This window comes from Pelecanus crispus, chromosome 18 (genome assembly GCF_030463565.1).
Source record: "Pelecanus crispus isolate bPelCri1 chromosome 18, bPelCri1.pri, whole genome shotgun sequence".
Lineage (NCBI taxonomy): Eukaryota > Metazoa > Chordata > Aves > Pelecaniformes > Pelecanidae > Pelecanus > Pelecanus crispus.
The window spans coordinates 2077194-2100640 of record NC_134660.1 but is presented as its reverse complement, the minus strand read 5'-3'; the positions used below and the strand labels follow the sequence as shown (position 1 = coordinate 2100640).

Here is a 23447-nt window from a genome sequence, read left to right as displayed (position 1 = left end):
AATGTCTCAACTCGGCCGCTTTGGTCCCTAGATTCCTTCTTTTCCTTTGGGAATAGCAAAGGTGGCAGCTTCCCCTTGGAAGCACCCTAGCCCCGCGGTGCAGCGCAGCCAAAGCCCCGAGCAGCCCGGCAAGGGGACGGTCTCCTCCGGTGGCCCGGTTGCCATGGTCCGGGCTGAGCCGGGGCTGTGAGCGGGCACGGGGCAGCAGGAGCACCGGAGGCAGCACGAAGGCATCACCATGTCCCAGCATTTGGCTTCTCTGAGCCGGGAGAAGAGCATCGCGCTCCTGCCCTCCCCACACAGGCTTCCAGTTATACCTGCCCCTGTCCAGCTCCAGGACCTTCGGAGCCCAAAAGAGAAGGGGACAGGGATGTGCTTTGAGATTTTGGTCCATGATGTGATCCCAAGTTAGCGGCGGCCCCAAAAGCCACCATGGCTGGGGACCAACAAGAGGTGCAGGGTGGCTCAGGGTGCCAAACCCTGGTCTCTGCCACTCAAGACCAAGCTGCCGGAGGGGACAGTCACCCCGGATGGTCCCCAGCACGGTGGCAGAGGGGGAGGGTCTTTCACACGTGGCTCAGAAGAGGCCCAGGGATGGGGGCTGATCCTGCTGGCTCCCCAGACCATCTACCCAGTGAGCGGAGGGCTCAGGAGGGTCCCAAAAGCCCAGCAGCAGCAAGAGAAAAGCAGGAAGATTCTGGGTGAATTTGGGGAGCAACCACTGGCTAAGAGAGGAAGAGGCTGCCCCGGCACGCGGGGCCCAGGGGATCCCCAGACCCTGTCCAAAGAGAGAAAGCTGGAGCTGCCAGGGGACATGAGGTCTCGGTGCAGAGGAGCCGGGACCGCGACCCAGCTCCAGCCCTGGAGCGGGAGCAGCAGCCTCCGGGCGCAGCGAGGCTGCGGCTGCTCCTTTACCTGCGCCAGCACGGCCCCAGCTCAGCCCCGGAGGGAGCGGGGATGTGGACCAAGGCAGCCAGAGCCCGAGGCAGAAGCGAGAGCCGCTGCCAGGGCCGTCCAGAGCAGCCGCTCTGAATCCCAAGGAGAAAGATTTTGTTTAAGATTTGAACTGCGAATGTTTTTCTGTTTTGAGGACTGAAGGGAGCCAAGACTGAATGGGAACACTGCACAGAGGAGCCGGGAGAAGCAACGGGTGCAGGGTGGAGGCTGGCGGCCCGTCCCTCCTGTCAGCCCACGGCGGCCCTTGGGACGAGCAGCCCCCACCTACTGCACCCCTCACCTCCTCCACGCAGACAGCGCTGCCCCTCTGCCCATCCCCACCAGAGGGGGGAGAATTTGGTCCTAAGAGATGCTCTCCTCCTCCCTTTGCTGGGGTCCTGGCAACTCCGACTGCTTCCCCTCAGCCGGGAAATGCCGGAGCACCTGGGATGGCCAGAGAGGAGGGAGACCGAAGGAGAAGGAAAGCTGCGGCGGTTTGGTCTCTCGAGCCCCCAGCATCCCTTGCAGACAGTCCCTCAGTCCCGACAGAGCTAGAACAAAGCTAAATTGGCAAGAGAAACCGGAGGCGGCTGCAGAAACACAGAGTAACCGAGATGTCAGGATGCGGCTCCGGCAGAGCACGCGGGATAAGGGATGCTGGGGCAGAGAGAGAGACGCACGCACAAACACGGGGGCCAGCGCGGGCTGGGGGCTCAGCTGCCAGCCACGTGCCCTGTCCCCTCCTGTGGCTCAGATGGCCTCCACGTAGTTGGCAGGGAGCATGCCCGTGTCGCCCGTGCGCTCCACCGTGCCGTACATCCATCCGTCGTCGATCTGCTGCACGTTGATGATGGTGTCGCCATCCTGGAAGGAGACCTCGTCTTCATCAGCCGCGTTGTAGTCGTAGACGGCGCGGAAACGCTTCTGTGGGGAGAGAGGGGTCAGCAGGCGCGGACGCTCCCCGTGCCCCAGGCAGGCAGAGCCGCCATCCACGGGGGCACCCCGGGGCGAGGAGCCGTGCCGGATCCGGGAGGCTCCCACTGGGAGCTGCGCAGGGAAGCTGGCGCCAGCAAGAGCGGTGGCAAACAGAAAGCAGGCACCCAGCATTACACCCGCCAGCGCCTTCAAAGCCGCTCTTCCCCTGCACGGTCTGCAGGAGTGGGGAGCAAATGGAGCAAACGGGAACCCCCCCGGGGGGGAAAGTAGGGGGGCTGGTGTTGGGGTGGGTGCTGTGGGCCCTCGGGCTGTACTCACCCCCCCCCCAGAAGGAGCGTTGCGCTGTGTAGAGGCTGGTGCCGCAGGCTCCTTGTAGCCGTAGGACTGAGACGACGGCTGCTGCTGCTGCTGGTAGACTGGGAGGGAAAGACGGCTCCGTTAGCCAGAGCTGGGACGGGGGGGGACACGCAAAGCCCCTCGCAAAGAAGGGCCGGCTGCTGTCCCCGCAAGCACGGGGCCGTGCACGGGGCAGGCTGCAACGCCCGCAGCCCTCCCCGCCTTACCTGGGTTGCTGGGTTGGACGTGATGAGGCGGCTGCTGCTGCTGCTCTGCGGGTCTCCGGTAATTGGTGCTCTCCTGGGAGTTCCTGCGCTCCAGCTCGGCGCCCTCGCTGGGACTCGGGCCCATCCTGCTCCTCTCGAACTCTTCGTGGTATTTTATCTGCGGTGACAGGAGAGGAAGGAGAGGTCAGAGCGCAGCCGGGACAGCTCTGCAGCGCCAGCCCCGGGGCTGAGCCTGGAGCCCAGCAATGGCAGCAGCTCCTGCAGCCCTTCAGCACCAGCAACGTCCCTCACCTCATCCCAGCTCATTCCTTTTTGCCACCAAGGACTCGGCGTTAGCCATCTCACAGCCCCAAGGACATTTGCTCAGACCCGTTTGTGGCACAGGAAGGAGAAAGTTTAAGTTAAGGGTGGGATATGCAATTTTTTCAGGTGTGGATGAGATTCAAGACCAGGCTCCCAAGCCTGCAGGCTGCAGGAGCGCGGAGCAAAGGCACCTTTAGGAAGTCCCCCCAGCGCACGCCGAGTTTGGCGTGCAACTCCCCAGCCTACAGCTGGGCACAACCATGGAGGCACCACTCCAACACCTACCCCCAGATTCCTCTTTAAGCGTGAGAGGACTTTGGGGTTTTTTGTTGCAGGAGACTCAAAGCAGATACCACCAAACACACCCGCAGCCAGCACAGAGAGAGGCCCCCCTGCAGCGGGCAGGAGGGAAGGGTTAACCCAACCGCCTGGGCGTGGGTGTAAAAATTAATAGCCGCTTGTGTTAATGAATGCACTGCCATCGGAAAGCACCTGGAGCCCGCCTGTCTGCTGGTTAAACAGTTATTTACTGAAGGGCACCAGGGCAGGCTCCCTGTGCAGGCAGGAGGCAGAGCCTGGAGCAGAGCTGCCCTCCCGGGAAGGGGAGCACCCCGAGGGGAGCACCCCGCTCCCCCGTCCGCTGCAGGGAGCCTGAGCCGGGACAGCCTCAGGACGGCATTTCCCAGCGGTCAGAGGCTCAGGCTTTGCGCAGCTCCGTTGCAAGGAGGGTTTCCTCACGCGCAGGACCCTATCAGCACCTCCACCGAGGGCGGTTTGGGGCACCTCTGCGCTGCGGAGGGGTTCACACGCCAGCGAGCGCTGCCGTGCCGGGCAGCCCCCTTTGCTGCCCGCGTGCCTGCCCGGCTGCACCCCTGGGAGCGGAACGCTGCCTGCTGAGCCAGGCTTTCCACAGGGAGCGGGTCTGTTTCTGCATCCATTAAGTGGGTCATGCAACCCCAGGCTGGCAGCCAGATGCCCACAGGGAAACTGCTGAAAACTGCTCCCGTGGCTGAGAGAGGGTGAAGGGCGCAGAGCAGAGGGACACAGGCTGCTCTCATCTCTCTGCCGTGTTATTCAACGCCCCCAAACCTCCACAGATTCTCTCAAAAAAGAGAGTGGTGCTTTCTGCAACAAAGACCACAGCCCTGCTCTATGGCGGGGAAGCTATGCTCATCTCCTGCCAGCTCAGACCTCATCGAGAAGCTGCCCCCAGGGAAAAATCTTCCAGCCAGGTCCATTTCCCAAGTGGGAAGCCTTCCCCAGCCCTCGCTGTCCTGGGGTTTGGTGTGCGGATAACACCCTGCAGCTCTCGCAGATCAGTACTTGCCAGTGAAAAGCACAATGGGATCAGAAGAGGAGGGAATAAACAACCTCCTCCCGCCCTGCCAGGCATTCCCGTGTTTGTATGCGCGTTTGTGTATGCGTGTGAGCTCCTACATGTGTGCGAGCTCCCACTGCGGGCGCAGGCACCGTCCTCCCTCTCCCTGCATTCCTGCAAGCCCAGACCCACAGCCCCTGGACACCCCAGGGAAGCAAACAGCAGCTCCCAAGCCAGCGGCTTTGTCCCTGAGGTAAGGATCCTTAAGGATAGAAAAGCTCCAGGACAGGTTTTTACCACGTCTCACCTGGCCTCAGCTGTAGGGGTGCTGGCTCACACCCCTGCAGCACCCAACAGCATCAGGTTTTTGTCCCCTGGGCACTGCCCGGGGCTCAGCCAGGGAGAGCAGCTCAGCGTGCTGCAGGGCTCGGAGCTGGGAGCAGCTCACGCCCCTCGAGCAGACACCCAAGAGTTTTCTCATGCAAAGCTGCGCTCCAGGGGCGGGTTTAATGGTCAAGGAGAAAGCAGCCTTCCCAGCCCTGCCAGGGTTTCGCAACAGCTCCTGGGCATTTGATAAGGAACACTCATGACTTTCAGTAGCGGCTAAAGGTGAATTAACTCCCTGCATTCTGCTGAGGGCAGAGGCTACTGCGGGCTCCTGCGCCACGAGGAGCGGCAGGGTCGAGTTTGGGCAGAGGACAGAGATACCCCACGTCTGCTGCACCCAGTGCTGCAGCTATACGTGCAAGTGTGCATCCTCCTCCTTCGCCATGGCAACACACAGACGTCCACGTCTGCCACGAACCGCACCACCAGCACCTGGACGTGGGCTGAGGCTGCTGGGTGAAGCACAAGCTCCCGGGCCAGCTGCCGCTGAACTTGGGCACGGTTTTAATATAATTTTCAGAAATGGAAGAGCTGGGTCTCTTGCAGACACAGGACAGAGCTCCCCTTCCAGGAGGTCAAGGGAGGATGGAGATGCTGCTGTGCACAGCCCCCAGGAACCCCTCCATCGAGGCAGGAGGGAAGCTGTGCATGGCCGAGGGACCTTGAGGAGCTCCCTGCGAGGCTGCTCTGGTGCAGTCTGGCTACAAAACATGGGCTGTAGGTAGGGAAGCGGATGATACCGCCTGTCCTACCCTCGGGGCGGGTGACAGCAGGTGGTGAGACCCTGGGGAGCGTGCGCAGCCTCGGCACAAACCAACAGCAGCGGCAGCTGCAGCAAGCAATCCCGACAGCCGGATGGCTGGAAAGGGCTTTGCAGGAGTCAGAGGAGGGGTCAAGGCAAGCGGAGCGTGGCAGAGGACAGTCACAGCTGCAAAGGGACAGGAGGAAGAGACGTGCCTTTGGCTGGGGTTCCTACACACAAACACAAACCGGAGAGAGCACAACAGGGACTGGAGTCCCTCAGTGGGAGCAGCGCGGGGCTGGCCCCAGCGAGCCCGGACCCTGCAGCATCACCCACGCTGTGGATTACGGTGACAACCAGGGATGGATGGGACTGCCCCGGTCCACATCTGCCCCCACCAAATGCCACTCTCTGCTCCTCCCCTCCTCGCTTCTCACAGTCACCGTGGACTTGAGCACCTCGGGAGAAGCAAAGGACTCGGATACCCCTCTGGATCCGGCTGCAGCGTCTGCCAGCGTGGAGGAGCCGGGAGAGGTGCAAGATGGTCACAAGATGCCCGGACAAACGGGTTGGAGAATTAATGCAGCCAGGCTTTCAAGATGCTGCAGCCTCGCATGCTCGTTAGCAGCCGTCAGAGCACGGGTCCGCTCGGGCAGAGCCCCCCCCAGCCTCCTCTGGCAGGAGGAAGGTCATGGCAATATCACACGCAGAGATTAGAAGCTACTCACGTTGCTGATCTGATCCTGAGTCTTTTTGATTCTCTGCAGCTCCGGGGTGTCAGCCACCACGCTGAAGCCCTTCCCCTTGTTCTTCTCAAACTCTTCCTTGTAGCGAATCTGGGTACAGGCAAGAAAAAAAAAAAAACATATTTAGAACCCATGCGCTTCATGAGATGTGGCAGCTTTCTAACAGGACCTCTACCTTGCTCAAGAGACGCCTCCGATGGGTCCAGTAACAGCAAAATGTGGTATTGCCAAGAGCTGAAACACGCAAACGGCTTCCTATGCATCTGCTGATCTTGCTTCTCTTTCAGCAGGGGCTGGGGTAACTCAAATTTACTTTGAATTTCCTGTGGGCTACCAGTGCACCCAAGTCACGTACCACGCAGCAGCTGACCCATGGCAAACTGCCTGCTTGAGAGCCCCGAGTGTTTTATGAGCTAAATCCGTACAAGAGCTCTTCCACGTCAGGGGACACTGAGCTGCCTCTGGGAAAGAATACACCCAGGAAGACCATAACGAAACCGGAGCATGGAGGGTGGAGGCTGGCAAAACACAAGCAGCCTCATTTCTCTTTGCCAGACACTGACATCAGCATCCCTTGCCATCACACCCAGGAGCTGAAGTCCTGGGTTTTTTTTGCTTTTTTTTTTTTTTTTTCCAGTATAGCTCTACACAGCTTTAAGGCTGGGGTTTCCAGCTGTCCCAGGAGGCAGCTAACACAGCACACAGCCCCAGCAGCGTCAGCTCCGGGGGTTGCTGGTCCCAGTCCCAGCTGGCCCCGCTCTGCGCAGGACCGCTGCTTCCACCCAGGTCACCCAGAAGCAGAAGCGGCTTCTGCAGAGGCTGAAACCCAACCGCTGACTTGATGGCTTCAACAGGGAAGGAAGCAGTCCCCAGCTGCCTAGCCCGCCCCAACACAGTGGCTTTGCTGACTTTCAGAACCGAGCAGCCAGAAAAGACACCCCATTTTCATGAGGGGGGGGAAGCAGGTATGCAAAGAGACACCCTGACCCCTCCATCCTCTCTGCGAGGATCTGGCCCTGCACCGATGGCTGTCAGGAGCTGCCTCCGCCCATTTGGGGAGGAAAGGGCCTTAGGGGCTCTGTCTGCTGGCAGCGTACAAACATGCAAAGCTGCCCTTCGCCAGGGATTCACCTTCCCGGAGCTCGCCCTGTGCACTGCGGACAGTTGTACGTTGTCACTAAAATGAAAAGGTCACCACTGCTTTCTCAGGCGAGCAGATTCAAACCTCTGGGCCGCCCGTGCAACCAGCACAGGCACAGCAGCCTGGCTCTGTGCGTGCAAGGCGAGGCGGATGCTCGCCCGCTCCGGCTGCGGGCAGGGGGACGGGGCTGCGGGCAGGGGGACGAGCGGAGCAGGAGCCGCCTTTGATGGAGCAGGCTGGGAGAGCAGCCCACGCATCGCTCCCCGAGCGGGAGCGGGGAAACGCTCACCCAAGCACAGAGGCCAGACACCGGCGCGTCTGGCCAGCGCAGGCAGCTTCCCGTCCCGCAGCTGGACGGCAGCCTGCCAGACGGATGGTCGGGAAGCTGGGCTCGCCCCGCAAAGAAAGAGCTCGCAGGATGAGGGCTGCGCTTGCAGAGCGGCGCCGCCCTCACGTGCCGTGCCAAGATAAAGCTCGGAGGCAGAGAACCGGCAGCAAGGCGGGGGAGGCGGAATAAAGCTGATTTCTCCCCGACACACGCTCCTACGGAGCCGCTCCTTCAGACCTCACGTATCTGCCTCCCATCCAGACGGTGCGTCCAGCCCGGTCTGGAAACACCTTTCAGGAAAGGCTGCCAAACATTTTATAATATGTTCTGGAGAAGCCAAGACGCACCTCTGCCACCATCCGGGCTCTCCCGTGGCCTTGCCCGGCTCCAGCGCAGGACCTGGCACGGGGGGGGGGGGGGCAGGCAGCGTCCGGGCCGTGCCGATGTGCCCAGGTCGGACCCCTCCAGCGCTGGAGCCGGCCCCGGCTGAGGGCACGCAGCACATCACGGAGCAGGTCCTGCCCCGTCTCTGGTCCAGAACAACACAGGAAACGAGAGATTTCCACGGGAAAATGAGACACTGCCGTTTCCATTTTGCAGAGGGGCTGCAGGCTCACGCCAGCTCTGGGCTTCCTACCCTGCAGCTGGCCCTGCCAGGAGGCTGGGGCGGCTCAGAGGCCGCAGTGCCCGCGGCTCCGAGGGTTTTGTCTGGCGCAGGAGGGGATGCCAGGCCCCAGCTCTGCAACGGGCACCGGCAGGCACACGGCAGAGCTCGCCGCTGGCCGCATGGGTTAGTGGTGCAGATACCCCAGAGCTCGGTGCTCTGCTTGCAAACGCATTTCCTCTTCCGATGCTGCGAACCAGGAGAAATGCAAGTTTTGAAAGCACCTCAGAGCCCCAACCCCTTCTTCTCAGCCATAGGGTATCACAGAAACCCTTAGATAGATGGAATGATCCGAGTCGCGCAGGATTTCTAACTCCAACATCAGAAACAATCATCAGAAAGCAACATCAGAAAGCAAAGGCTTGATGAACCAGGCTGCAGAGTCCACCCTGGGAGGATATTAATACAACCAAGATGCCAAAGCACATCAGAGGAACACGAGAGACCAATTTCAAGGCAGAAGTCTCCTTTTGCTTGAAGCAACGAGAGGGAGGGGAAAAAAAAAACTTTTGCTAGCCGGGTTAAAGAACACATCTTGAACACCACCAATAAGGAAGGAGCAGCCTCAAAGTGTTGGCCATGGGGCGTGAGGAACCAAAGGTTAACGGAGCAGCGACATAAAACCTCTGACACACACCCAGACAGGGGATCAGGAGGGGGTGAGTAAGCCACACGAGCAGCTCCGCAAAGCGCCAGCCCCACTTTGCTCAGCGGCAGCGGCTGGCGGGTAGCGGGGCTGTGCTCGTCCTTTATCTGCTCCGCTTTCCATAAAGGCTCTTTTCCTTCAGAGCTCTGCAGCCTGGGCGTGGGATGCTGGCCCTGCCGTTGAGCTGGGAGATGCTGCTCGGAAGAAGGGGGTTGGTTTATCCCGCAGCCTCCTGCTCAGCTGGCCCCGAAGAGGGGGCACCAGGCGCTGGCTGTAAATGCACAAATTGACAAGCTTTAAAAAACAAACAAAAAAAAAAATCCAGGCTAGAAAGATAGTCACCAAGTGAGAAGCTCATCACAAAGCTAAGCAGTTCCTTTGAAAGTTCTGTATTTTTACCCTCCTAAATCCCACCCCCATCTTCCTTGTTTTTTTTTTTTTTTTTTTTACCCCTCTAACTTTCAGGACACAGGAACTTGGCCCTATAAAAGTACCATACAGCGATGCCTGACTGCAGGGGGGGACCCGATCCAGGAGTTGTGGGGGAAGATGCTGGGGGCAGATCTAACCCGAAACACATGTCCAAAGCTGGTGCTCCCAGCTAGCTGGGGGTCCTGCACCCCAGCACGCCTGGCTGTGGCAATCAGCATGGCACGAGCATCGGGGTGATGCTGGGAGGAAGCAAGGGAGGCCATCGGGCAGACACCGTCCCCGTGCTCAGCACGGGGGAATTGCAATCTAACGGGATCCACGGCCCTTCCCGGCTTTGGCACAGGAGCGGCCGGGTCCTGCCAGGCTCCAGCCATCACCCAGGCTGAGCGAGAAGGCTGGGAAGGAGGGAGGAAGTGTTCAGACAAGGCGCCTTTCAGCTTCTCCCTGCCCTTATATGGACACTGGGTTGCGCAGGCAGGAGTCTGGCAGGCAGTGCTGGGTGGGGAGAGATGACCCGCGACCCCCGGCCACAGAGGAATCCCACTTGCAGCACAGGCTGCCCTTAGAGAGGCACAAATCCTTGCTCCAGCCACATTCCCAGGGTCCCGCTCCCTCCTCTCCCTCGGAAACTCGAGTGCAGGTGACCCTGGGTGATAAAGAGGGACAGAAATGCACGGTTCGCTACGTCGCGCTGCGCTTTCACAGGGCACGCGAGCGCTGCTGGGAACCAGCTCAGCGCTGCTGGGAACCAGCTCAGCGCTGCGCAAGGGGCTGCAGAGAGCCACGGGTCCTGCCCCTCCTGCCACAGCTGCCAACCCACATACCCACTCCTGTCGCTCTGCCCGTAGCTGCCGCTCATCCGCACGCCGTACTAAGGAGCGGAGCGATGCAGACAGTGCCGTATCCACGCCTCGTTACGATAATAATAATAATAAAATGGGATCCACAATTCATTTCCCCAGAGGAATTGTTCCCTCTATGGTAAGGGCAGCAACAACTCATGCATCCGTGCGTTATCCGAAGGGGGCTGGAGAAGGGCCCTTCGCACCTTACAGCCCCTCGCGGGTCTCGGCTCAGCACGCTACACCCTGCTCGCGCCCGTATCCTCAGTGTCACCGACGGCAGCTCCCCGAGGTGACGCACGCAGGGCCGCAGAAGGGACAGGAGACGGGTACCTGCCTCCCACGCCACGGGAGCCTCCACCCTCCGGCAGGAAGGGTTTTGCCCAAAAACACCCATTTTAAGAGTTTGAAAGAAGAGCCACAGGACGGGAACCTGCAATTTTCTTCCCGCACGTGGGGTGTAAGAGAAGGCTACAGGCGTCAAAGCTGTCACTTTGGAGACTCATTTAGCTGCACAAGACACCATTATTCAGCGGCTACCAGTGACCGGAACAGAAGACGCCTTCTCAGCAGACACAAATAGCGGAGGCATTGGGAGCGATGTGAAACCGCTCCAGCTCGGCGCACAGCTGCCCCATCCCCACCCTCCTGGCAAACAACTGGCTTTTCCAGGCACACCGGGGTGGACTGGGAATGTATTTTTGGTGGGAAGAAATATAGGATCAGCCTCCTCAGGGTCACCCACAAGGACAGCGACTCTCCAGCCCCACAGGAATGGGCAAAACTGCTGGGGAGCATCACTCCCACTGCCAGGGAATGACCCTCCACCAGTTAGAAATCCCTTGCAGAGGACACAGACCCAGGGACTTCCCCTTCTTCTACTGCAGCTCCCAGCTGTTCCCAGCCACAGCTTCTCCGGAGGGACACGCGCTCGGGGAAGTCTCGCGCCGAGGACCAAAGGCTCGGCCAGAGCTGAGCTTGGCTGGCAAACGCAAGCTTGAAGGCAAGATGCGACTGCTCACATAACCCTGATCTTACTCCACAGGGGATTTTACCACTTGACCCACGCGCAGGGCTCTGCCTGTCCCAGCAGCGTTAGCCAGGATGCACTTTTTAGGTAGCACCTGAACCGGCAAACTGCGGTGCAGAAGCCCTCCTACTAGGCAAAGCAGAGCCAGCGAGCCCTTCCCTGTCTCAGCTAACAGCTCCAGTTCATCCAGTTAATTTGCAAGACTGTGAACCCTTTTGCCTGCTCTGGAAGGGCTGAAGTGACCTATTCCCATCCCCAGGGGTTTGCTCAGCTCCTGCAATTAGTAAGAAGGGATTGTCAATAAACCAGAGCGGCTGCTAGTGTTTTAGCTAGAGTGCTTCAAGAAATACAAATGTTTGGCGCTGGGAAAAGAGGAGACTCCCTTTGTAGGCAGAACAAAGGCAGAGAAGAATTAAGATGTTATCTGAAGTGTGTTTAGGATCTATCCTCCCCAGGGCTCCAGGCGCTTCAGCCTGGCACTTTCCACCTGGTTCAGCTACGCCACCTCCCTCCCACTGCTCCTGCACCCCTCCCCAAGCCCCCTCTGCAGGGGCTCTGCCGGCACCCAAACAGCCAGCACCCCCCAGCAGCCTCTTCTCCCTCCCACTCAGAGAAATCCGACTTTGCAGCTCATCCTGCTGTGAAATCAGCACTGAAAAGTGCTGGTGCCTGGCAGACTGGAAGACCCTGCCTGCACCCCAGCCCTTCTGACACGTTCACACGCAACCAAGAGCGCAGAAGGCTCTTACAGGTCCGTGCTACCCCAGCTGCAGCCCCCAAAGTCCAGAAGACCACCAGGAGCTGGGCATGGCTGCTTCTCTCCCAGGGACAGAGGTCCTGCTGGCGTTTGAGTTGTAGTGACCAACTTCTGGGTGCAGGCTCGAAAGAATAAAGCCATAAAGACACCCCCTCCCTGCAAGGCAGCTGGCTTTGCCTCCAGCCACCTCCTGCACACCACAAGGAGCTCAAAGTCCCAACCAGCTACAGAAAAGCCCAGGCAGCAGAGCACACTCCCTCCCCAGGGTCTCCTTCAATAAGCAGCAACTAATGAAGAGCCTGAATTCATTGTAAGAACAGCGCTGGAGACTCCAGACCGCTCGGTACAGCATTATCTCGATTGTTACCATGGAAAAGCAACCGTGTCCCCTCAACCGCTCTTGAAGCACAAAGCCAGCCCCAGGCTGAGCTCTAGCTCTAAGCTTGAGCCAAGCTCTGCTTGTGCAAGCCAGGGAGCTGTTGGGCAACGTGCTCTGAGGAAGAGACCTTACAAAAGTCAAGGTTTCAAAACTTGACGCTGGCCGCACAGGCACCACCAGCTCTATCTGCTAACAGGTGAGGTCCTGAGGTTCTCCCCCTCCTCCTCCTCCGGCGGGATGCATTCCCAGGCAATCTGCTTTTTGGCTCCTGGCACTCTCAGGCTAATGAGAAGAGAAGGAAGGAAGGTCACAGCATCCTTCATAGCGCAGCAGGGAGAGGAGTGCACTGATCCCAAAAAATGACTGCTCACCCTGAAAACGGCACTACAGCAAATCCTGTGCTGTCCTCCCTCTGCCCAGGACCAGCACTGCTACAATGCCGAGCTGAGCCAACATGCCTTGCTGACAACACTCCGGGCAGCCTTTTTGCCCCTTTTCAAAGGAAAAAAGAAATTAAATAGATCCCCAGAACAGTTGCCACATCCTGTGTTCTCCTGCGAGACGCTGACTCAACCCAAAATTGCATTTTCTTCCAGTGCAGCGTACTCTGAGCACACACCTGCAGTTCTGCAACATCGAAGCTCACGACAACGGTTCAGGGCATCGTCTCGAGACACTTCAACACAGCCTCTCAGCAGAGCAAAGCCCCATGAAGAAAGGTCACCCACCAAAGCTGCCCGTTTCTGCGCTAACCTCACCCTGCCAGCTGTTTCTCTGCAAAATTGACGCTCGCATTTCTGTTCTCAGTGTTTTGGAGGAAGAGAAGGAAACCAGGGATTGCTCCTTGGCCCACCCAAGGGACCAAGAGCCAAGCAGTTCCCACCGTATCATCAGGAGATATTGGTGCAAGAACCCAGCCTGCAGCTGTGCGTCAAGCCTGGGGACTTTTGCTGATCCAGGGACACCTTCAGGGTATAAGACAGGACACGTCTGGACAACACCCTTCTCAAACAGGCTCTTCTCTTCCCACTAGAGAAAGAAACCCTTATCTGTGCCAGTCGTTATCCCTTCTATCTGTTTATTTCTGCTTGCCAGAGCTTTCAAGCCCTACAAGATTTGGGTTTACCTGAAATACTCGCCTAGAGAGTCAACGCCTGTCCAGATGAGGCCGTTTGCCATTTCATCTGATTTTGTTGCTGGATAGGAGCAGGGAAAAGATAAACTGGTGCAAGGCACGGACCGGGAGCAGCAGACTGCCTGCTGGACCCTTCCCACCTCCGGGAGGTCACAGCAGCCACAGGTGAAGGGGAAGAGCAAACATAGCTGAGATGGGTGAGACCTGAGAGCAGGGACCCACGGCCCCAAACCCGCCTCGCCCTCCCTTGTGTGAGGGCGTAGGAAAGCAGCGGAGCAGGGGAGAACGTAGGGCGACGGGGCAAAGTACGGCAGCCCCGGGCGTGGAGAGACCCCCGCGCTCACCTGGCTCTGAAGCTCGCTCTGCTGCTTTAGACGCAGGTTCTCAGGAGTGTCTGCCACCATGGTGAAGGACTGCTTCGGGTAGTGTCTGGGGAGAGAAGGGAGATCATTAGTCACGGCGTTCCTACGGGACACGACCCTGCTCGCTGCCCTCTCCCACCCAACCCACGACCAGCAGCCCCCTGCAAGTACCAGGAGACCCAAGTGCTGCGGCCCCGCTCCGGAGCGTCACGGCGAGCGGCAGCAGCACAACCAGGGCTGCAGAGGCATCAACGCGCAGGCTTAGCGGTGGCCGTTTGGGACGATGGTATTTCTCACTATGCATGCTCACCCGCGCCCAACGCCTTCCCCAGCAGACGCACATTTCTCACTGGGTTCTCTCCCAGTCTCGAGATATTACATTATTATCAATTTTATCAAAAAAGGGGGAGGGGAGGTTTTTTCCCCAGGGGTCAATGCCATTCAAGGTTTGTGCCTGATTTCTGGAGAGACCAACAGATCTTCAATTTTTCATTAAAGAGCCCTCAGGGTAACATTAGTCCAAGTAAATGCTGCAAACGCTCTGGTTTACGACTGCACCCGCTTCACCGTTCCAGCTGTGAAGGGTCAGAGGGGAGCGGTGTGGTTTTACTTGCTTATTTTACTGAAGTTTCAGCCACCCAAGCCTCACGTTACGGTTTCCTGGTACTGCAGAGTATCACGACCCTGACATAGACCATGTCAGCGCAACCGTGCCCATCTTGGGGCAGAGGCTGCACGACTTATCCGCACCAGTTCAACACGTTTAGCGAATCCTTAGGACATGCCTGGAATGGCAGGGTAAAGCAGGAGACCTCTGCCGTGGTCTGGCTACAAGCCAGCAGCTATTGTTCTGAAGTGCCATACAGCAGTTTCTGAAAGCGCACGCAGCCTTTGCTGTAGACAACGTAAGTAAACAGTCAGAAGAACTCAGGTACTGGTAGAAAGTAAATACCTAATCCTTAAAGCTGGAGGCTGCTACAAAAGCCCTGTCCAAGCAGGTGGGTGAACTTCACGTGGCCATTCCCACCTCCAGGAGACACGGAAACAGCAAGAGGCAAATCACTGCCGTAACGGGGGAGCAAACACCTCCAGCTGGGCTCGAGCAGACCCCGACAGCAGTTATTACTGGAGTCTCTCATGCTGCCAAGAAGCGGCAGGGTCAGTCCCAACACCGCGATGCTTCACCGCTCGGGTCCCGGTGCTGGTCCTGCACTTGGGGTCAGCTGCGTCCTGCACCTGGGAATGCTCTCGCCCATGGCCAGACCCAGCCCTGGCAGCCAGCCTCGCTGTATCTGGAAGACTACACAAGTGGTGCAGAGGAAACTGTTTGCAAGAGGAACTTTTCCAGCCTGCTCAGCACCGACCGCCACGGAGGCAAAGCCCTCCGCACACAACGCTCCCCAGGAAGTGCCCAGAGAGGAAATCTGACACTGAACAGATGGTAACTGCTCGCATGGGATGGCAAAGAAACCAAAGACATCCCACGGCAGCACTTGGGGTTTATAATGCAGATAGAGAGCAAGAAGGGGGGAAAAAAACTGCCTTTTGAAAGGGTCAGAGGTTTCTTTTTCACAAGAGTTAAAGCAGGACTCCCAAATTCAGCGGCAGAAAGATTGAAGGATTTTAGGAAAGTTACTGCCTGGCACAGGAGAGCGGGTGGGAGGCAGAGCCAGCACCAGCATCACCCCCGGTTCACACCGAACATGCGTGGCACCAGGGCAGCGCAGCATGTGATGCTGCAGCTCAGTTCCACTTTCGAATACGTGCAAGAACCTGGATAAATTCTCTTGCAAAGCCAGGCAATCTGTCTCACTGTAGTAGCTCTTGAGTGAGGTGACCAGGGCTAAGCAGTCCACTGAAAGCAGACTGCAGCTCCTCGCAGAGGACAACTGGGAGCTCCCAGCCACTCTTGGGGATCCGAAGGCTTTGAGCATGACGCCGATCCCAGTCTCAGGGCTATAACTTAGACTGTGCAGCCTCCAGTTCCCACATCTCCATCCTGGTAGCCCAACTGGTGGCTGAACCAACCTCCCAGCTGAGGGCTACACAGCAAACTGTGGGATAGCGGCAGCTCCTGTCCCTTCCCCGACCACATGAAATGGGCCTTTGTGGGTCTTCAGAAGCCCCTGGGCTGTGCTTCGGGAGCTCGCTTACTCATTAGCGATTATCTATTTACAGAATCAGCATTAGCACCTCTGCCCAAGGCTAACCCAAGTGTGGTCAAATGAGGGTAGATGAGCAGAAAGCCAGCTGCATGTGGAGGAGTCTGGTTGAAAGCTACTGCCTTAGAGCAACGCTGTTGGAACAGGACAGCAACAGATAGGCAACCACAGACCTGCAAGAGCAGCACATACCTCAGTAAAGCAGCAATGCAGGAAACTCGAGAATAAAAATAGCTGCCTCAGCCTCGCTGAAAAAAAATAAAGAGAACCTCCCCTACACACACAGAAACCAAACAATGCAGATGTGGTTTGCAGAAAGGGGAAAAGACAACTCAGCAAGCAGCAGCTCGCTGCCTGCTCCCCTCCCCAGCCCCACGGTGCATGGCATGGCAGGGGAACCCACCCTCCAGCCACAGCCAGCTCCCCCCCCGCCCAAAATACACCACCTCCCTGCTCCAGGTCTTGCCCTGTGGGACTTTACCTGCTGCCATGGCCCATCACCACCATCCCAGCTGCCTGCTGCTTTAGGGGAGGTGGGAGTCAACACCAAGGTCCCAGAGGGATGGGAAATATTCTGCCCATCTGAGGACAGCCATCCCATGAGCATCTGATGGGCATCGGCCACGAGACCCCAGCCGGCCCTCATCCTTCACCAGCATGTGCGGGGGCAGAGACACAGCCGCAGCCACACCAAAGCAGCCTAAATTAACCCTCCACAGCCCCCCCAAACATCCAGCAATAAGATCCAAAAGGACAAGAATCAGTTTTAGACAAACAGCAGATCACCAACTGCTTGAAGGATATAGTTTAATCTCTGTTTAGATTAATCTGATTAGAGGGGATATAATACTGCATGTTCAGGCTCCCTTCCCCAGTACCTTCAGGCACTGGTATGTCAACGCTTCACACTGGGATACAATATCAAGGCAGGTATTTCACCAAGCTACTGCCTGCAGCTTGCTGCAGAGAAATTCCTGCATTAAGACTCTGCTAATGATAAAATCTGGTTCTCCAGGAGGGTCCTGCGCTCACCGGGAGCGACAGACACCGGGTGGACCCCACACTGCAGAACTGGGCACAGGTTTGCCATTTATTGACGTGCTCGGGACATTTTGGCCACAGCTCCTGATCTCCAGTGCTACCGGAGTGTGGCTGTCCGGGTGGGTGCTATCCTGGCCCACCTCTCTGCCGGACACTTCAGCAGTGGCGGTAGCCGGCCCGTTGCCACCGAGCTGCACGGGCAAATGACACTTGAGAAGCAGCAAAACAGCGTAAGACACCTTGGGACCAAACCCACAGCAGCTGCTGTCTGCTGCCAGCAGAGATGAACAGCCTGGGGGGCTGGCGAGGGAGGGGCTCGGTCTAAGTTACGTTGGCCCAGCTCGGCCTCTGGTTAGCAGAGATTGCTCCTGTAAAGGCTGCTGCAATCGCACTGGTTGCTGGGTTAACGCATTCAGACCTTGAAGAGACGACATCGAGAGAAGCGGTCATCGCAGAGGTGACAAAAACCCTTCTTAGTAGCCCGTAAGCTTCAGTGGCCAAGGCAGCACACGAAGGAGCCTGCATTTAACAGCCTTTGCTCAAGGGGTGCTGCACCTCGGCCGCTCGCGGGGACGACTCCTGTCCCCTTCCGAAGGGACCGCACGTGTTACGGCTACAGGGAGGCTGGGATCTGCTGGGCAGAGCCAGGAGCAAGCATCAGCAGCAGGAGATGGGCACTGTTTTGTCCAAACCCAGGTGCCATTAGGCAGCTGCTGGGGGAGCTGAGGCTTCATTAACAGTAGCACTAATCCAGTAATTGCACTACCTCAGCTTACAGGAGCACGAGAGGACAGTCTTGAGACGTGTCTCTTGTTTTACCCGAGTTACCACTCGCATCCTGGAGCCCTTTCCCGAGTTTCTTGGAAGTCGCCGCCTGACTCATGCCAAGGTCAAAGAAAACAAAGCCACCTTTTAAGTGCAAACAGTTCAAAACCCAAATGCCCACCCAGATTGCTAATTCTTCATTTGCGGATCAGGTCTGGAAGGCAACAGGCTATACAGAGCAGCCCCAGACCTGCCGTGAGGATGGGAACAGAGCTCTGTCCCAGTCCTATGAGGAGAGCCAAGTGCTATCGCCACTGCCCAGGGTCTTTGCCAATCCAGAAGGTTTTTCCTGCTGCTCAGCAGCGGCTTTTACAGAGATCCCCAATTTTAACAGCCCCATCCCCTGAAGGGCAGGGGGATGGAGGGCTGCACGCAGCCCCCAGGCTGGCAGGAAAGCCACACAGCGAGACATATGGCTCCTGTGAAGGGCAAATGCCATTTTTAAGTTGCGTGCACCGCCAGCCCAGAGCTGCATTTACGGCTCAGCCATGGCCCAGGAGCTCCCGTACTATCTGCCGGTGCTGCGAGCTGAAATCATCCCATTGCCATGGCAACCGCATCCCATGCCCTGGGCATGCTAATAACGCTTGGGAGAAGACGAGTCCCCAGCAGCAGCCTCCGGATGCAGGGAGGAGGGAAGCCCCAGCCACTGCGAGGGCTGGAAACAAGAGAAATTCATCCTCGTGGAGCTCAGAAACTGAAAAGCCATGGTTGTAGGGGAGGGGAAAAAAAAAAATCTGAAAGCCAGCTAACAGCCCTGCTTCTTGCATTTACAGGAACACCGTACCCACAGCGGGCTGTGCCCTGCTATAGCTGCAGTCTGGCGAGGAAGAGATAGCCATGGACTGCCCAGACTAAGCTAGAATTAGGTTTCCGCTTCTGTTAGATTTTGAGGAAACCTCCCAAGGATTTGAGGCAGCTTTTTACTTAGCCTCTGGCCCCTACAGACTGTTGTTAGGAGGCAGGAGTAATCTGTCCATCTGTGCTAGGCATAGGAAGAAACGCTCGAGTTGAGTGTCTTCCCCCAAGATTAGGCATCGCTTTTCTCCCCAGCTCGTGAGATCTGCCTGATAAAGAAAAGGCTTTTCAGTCCTTGGGGAATTTAAGGCCAGGGGTTCCTGATGCAGGAGTGGCGACAGCCCCCCACCGCCGAAGCCAGCGCTTCCCCCTGCCCAGCCAGCACAAACACAGCCACCCAGATCCCGGCCACACACCAGAGAGGGGAAAACCATCTCCTATGCATGAGAATCAGCCACAGTAATAGTCAGCAATAAATTAAATCTTAATGAGAAAGCAGCGAGTGAATTGCCTTGGGTTGGGAGCGCGGGAGGCAGCGTGTGCGTGGGAACAGGGCGTCTGCGGGATCTGCAGCGAAGATGGGCTCCTCCCGGTTCTTCCCCTTCTCACAGTCAAAGCCAAGGAAGGAGCCGAGCTGTGGGTCCTCGCTGCCCTCCCCCAGCCGTCACCATAAATAAGTCTTGGCTGGGGAAGCAGCGAAGGGGGAGGGCGTTTATTGCTCAGCCTGCCTCGCTCTTTCAGAAAAAGCGTGAGCAACACACGCCAAATCCACCCGTGCAATTACCAAACAGCCACCCTCGCCAACAGGCACCAGAGCCGAAGGCTTCCCAAACCAGAACCAGCAGGAATTTCAGTGCCCACCACCGCAGCCTCCATGCAGTGCTGAGCCCAAAGTCCAAGGGGAAGAGGCTTTCCGCCAGCGGCTGCAGAAGGGATCGTGCTGCAAGAGCTCGCCTGGCCCCTGCCAGCGGGGCCCCTGCCAGCGTCACGCTCGTGTGCGCTCCCATAACACGTGCACAACTGCCCTGATGCCCTTCGCTCCCTCCCTCTGCTGCAGAAACACTTGTTTCCTAAGTTAGTGCAACAGGTAGAGAACCGTGCAGGGAACAAAAGTCACTTGAAGGGAAGATGGAGCCCTGAAGGGCCATTAGAAAAAACGTCCAGGTTCCACAGGCTTCAGGCACAAGCAGCTGAGAAGACAAATTGGGGGAAGATGCTTCAAACCATCCCTCTTCTGACAAACTGCAAGGAAATAATTAGTCCCACGCACCCTTAGATGTGACATTTGTGTAAAGTCTGCTGCTAAGTAATAGCTATTGAGGCAAAACCCGTAACCTTTCAAGAACAAATAGGAGCCAGGGAAAAAACACCCGTGCGAGCTACCTGCAGGGAGGTGCCCCTGGTTCCTGCTTCTGGCTGATGCTACAATACGATCCAAACGCTTTGCTCCTGTTTTGGTAGGAGCATCACGGTGTTTTCCCTGCCTGAGGGTAGAGGGATGCGGGAGGGTGAAGCAGGAAGGGAGCCAAGTTTCGGCAGGTCTCAGGGACCGCCTGGTGCTCTGCAGCTTTGCTGTGGCAGCCGAGCCGGTGGCTGCGAAGCAGAAGGGGTGCAGAGCCCAGGCAGGGCGAGAGCACCTCGAGCCCTCGGCATCCCTGCAGCTGCCCCATCAGCCAGGCAGACACGGATTATTTTAACGACTGGTGGAGAGGAGCCTGCTGGTCTCGGGGGCAGAGCCGCCAGACAGCCGGTGGATTGGTCTTGCACTTCGGGGTCTCGCAGACACCGCCGGCTTCCATCCTCTGCCTGATTAGTGTTTAACGAGTTGGACACACGGGATCCCTCCCCCAGCCCGATCCCCCGCCGCGGGGGACTGCTGTCAGATTAAGGCAAGTGGCACGCGAATATGTGGGGCAGCGGGACACGTGACGGAGCGAAGGCTCGGCGCACGCCAGCGTCGCATCCTTGCTCGGGGCTGGTAGAAAAATACCCCCTTTAATCAGCAGCTCCGCAGGACCTCGGGTGATTACACCCATCAGGAGAGATGCGCCAAGAAAAGCCACCCCAGATTTCACACGCTGCAAAAGTAATCGAACAGGCAGCTAAGGAGGGGAGGAGCACAGCGATGGCAGAGACAGCCCCGCTTTCCAGAGCTCACCCGCCCGGTGCAGGCAGCCAGCCCCTGGCTCGGCACAGGGCACCTGCCCTCCCGGAGACACAGTCCCAAACCATTTGCTGTCTGCATCACAGCAACACCTCCGGCCACGCAGGTGCTATTCACAGAGGGGACGGCTGCTCACCACCCTCAAAAACCTACAAAACCCCAGTGCACGCAGTTCCTCCTCCAAAAAGAGGAGCTTCACGGCCTGCAGCACGACCCTGCGCACGAGCCGATGACAAGATACCCCAGCGAGGCTGCGCTGGCCAAGCCACAGCCACCAGAGATGAGGCATTTTTCTGCTGCATTGCTAAATTCAGGTCAATCGAGTTTTCTCCAGCCAGATAGAGCCCATCTGGCTCCCACATTAGGAGTTGTTTGAGCACGGCATCTCCGAGGCAGATGGAAGTTTACCCCGCTGTTAGCGGCGAGTCGCAGGGTACCTGTGGGATAAGAGTCTGTCTGCTGCGTGCATCTCGCAGCCCTTCCCCCAGCAGCGCTACGGACACCTCTCGCACAGCCACGGCAGAAAGAGCTCGCCCGGTTCACTCGAGGACCACCAGCAATAGCTGCATGACCGAAGGCAAGGCTAAGGCAGGAAACTCCTTTGGCAGTGACATTAGAAAGCGAGCACAGACCCCTCCTCCCCGTACACCCACCAGAAACAGCCCCACACCAGCACCTCGGTCCCAGTTTCCTTGTGACCTGTAAGTTGATGACACCTGGGCAGCGTTTTCACCTTCCCGGACCCAGAGCAATAGCGTGAAGGGTTTGCCAGTGATCTCACCTCCAGGTCAACGCAACTCTCCAAGCACTTGCACCCCATCACACCCCAGTCCTGCCCCAAAAAGCAGCATTTGCCCCCGAGAGCTGCCTTCCCAGCAAGCCAAGTTAAGTGGCAGCACTTGAACTTCTGCCTTTGGAGCTTTGTACCAGCTGGAAACAGAGTTAAACTTCTCCAATAAAGAGACTGGTGGGACACATCTGTAAAAACTCATTTAAGCGCATCACGGCACCATCCAGCTGTTCTACAAAGAGCCAACTGATGCAGGACTGTCAGCTACAGGACCCAGGCTCAGCATCTTCAGCATGACTCAAACCCGTATTTGTTCCTCCAGCAAGGCTCATTTACACCATAGATCATGTGTGAGATAACCGAGCATTCAGAAGAGCCTCTATAGCTCAAAGTGTTGCCTGTACTCAATACAGGCTGCTTTAAGCAAGTGCTTTTGGCAGACCTGTCCAGCAAGCAGCAGCTCAGATTTTAGCACTGGATGCAAATACACCGTCCCTCCCTCCCCCACAAACGCGCACCTCCGAGAGGTGACAGTCACCTTTGTGCAGCTGTATCAGGGTTTCGGAAAAGAAGAGTTAAACAAAGGAAGTAATAGGCTCTGCTCTGCCAAAAGGCTCCCAAGTTCACATCCTGCCTTTCAAAGAGTTGCTGATTCTTGGGGACAAGCTTAAAAAAAAAAAAACGTTCTTTTTTTAAATAATAAAAGCAGCACCATGCCGCTTTGCAGAGGGCTTGCAAACATCCTACTATAAAAGAGCAGGCTGCAGAGAACAACTTCAGTTCCTCCCAGCATTTTTGGGGAGAGGCTGCCAAAATGGCTGGTCCAGCCCTCCACGTGTGCAGCTGCTGCCTTCTCCCAGCATCTGCTCCCAGCCTGCCTCAAAAAACAGCTTTGCGTAACGTAACTCGGAACACAACTTTGTAGGACACTTTCTCAAAGCCCCTCCCATTGCCCATCCAGCGTACCGGTGCCAGGCTAGCACAGGACTGGAGGAGGCAGGAGAAGCAAAACCCATGGCCGCCAGCTCTTGCACGCTGTCTCGGCACAGGACAGCGGTGGGGAGCAGGGTTTTGCTCAGCCAGCTCTGTTCCCCGCGAGCACAGGCGGCATCCATCTCACCCCCGTCCCCAAAGGCGCTGCCAGCGCTTACCGAGGGTGTCGCAGAGCAGCACGCTGCCTAAGTAAGAAACAGCCTGTTTTCACAAACCTGCTTTAATCCATAATGGAAAGATTTCAAGTGAATGCAGGAAAACAGGGGTTGCCAAGCTGTGAAGTCAGAAGTGGCTTCTGGAAAGAGCTCTGCTTGCCACGCTGCTCCCCCTCCCATTGCCGAGCCCCCAAAACAGAGCAGTGCCTGTCCCGTCCTCCCCCCGCCGCCGTTTATGGGAACAGGGCAGGCATCGCAACAGAGCTGTGTTTTTCCACAAGGTTTTTTGGCTCCAGGCAGGGATAAGCAAGTTTAGGAAAGTCAACATTCATCTGCAGCCTGCCCCCCCCCCCCCCCCCAGCGAGGTCAATGCTGGGCAGCCCTTGCTGCAGACTCAGCCCAAACCCTGCGCTCCTGGCTCCGAGGACGCTGCGTGGCTGCTGCCCCCTCCCCTGGGCAGGGCTGTAGGCAGCTGCCAAACCCTGCAGCTCTGCCCGAACCCACAAACCCACCCGTGCAGGGCGAGCTGCGCTGCTGCCCACCAGCCCAGGGCAGGAGGAGCGGGGAAGGCGGCTGGGCTGTGCTGCTCTCCACACGCAGCAGGACAGTGGCAGCGGGAGGACCCTCACCCACCGAGGCAGCACACCCCGACTACAGGGGATAGTGTTTCTTGGAGAACGAGCTCACTCACCATCTGCTTTGCTAGGATGAGATGGTTTAGTCTTTAACAATAAACAGGCACCCACCCCCTGAAGCAGGAGCACGTATTCTCCTCCTAACTCCAGGAGGAGTTGGGAAGCATCTACCGGGTGGGTGGAAGACACCAGGAGCTATTGGGAAGGAGCAACACAGCAATGCGGGGTGAGCCCGGG

At 57.7% G+C, this 23447-nt stretch overlaps 1 protein-coding gene across 1 annotated transcript in view; it reads right to left on the bottom strand.

Moving 5' to 3' along the window:
- Nucleotides 1-1659: 1659 nt before the first annotated feature.
- Nucleotides 1660-23447, bottom strand: part of LASP1 (LIM and SH3 protein 1) — a 32018-nt gene continuing 10230 nt past the window's right edge. The window contains exons 3-7 of the mRNA XM_075722833.1: nucleotides 13630-13714; nucleotides 5914-6021; nucleotides 2436-2592; nucleotides 2191-2288; nucleotides 1660-1860 (exon numbers count right to left, since the gene is read on the bottom strand). Of these exons, the coding sequence (XP_075578948.1) occupies nucleotides 1687-1860; nucleotides 2191-2288; nucleotides 2436-2592; nucleotides 5914-6021; nucleotides 13630-13714 (622 nt within the window). The 3' untranslated portion in view covers nucleotides 1660-1686. The remainder of the gene's footprint in view (nucleotides 1861-2190; nucleotides 2289-2435; nucleotides 2593-5913; nucleotides 6022-13629; nucleotides 13715-23447) is intronic.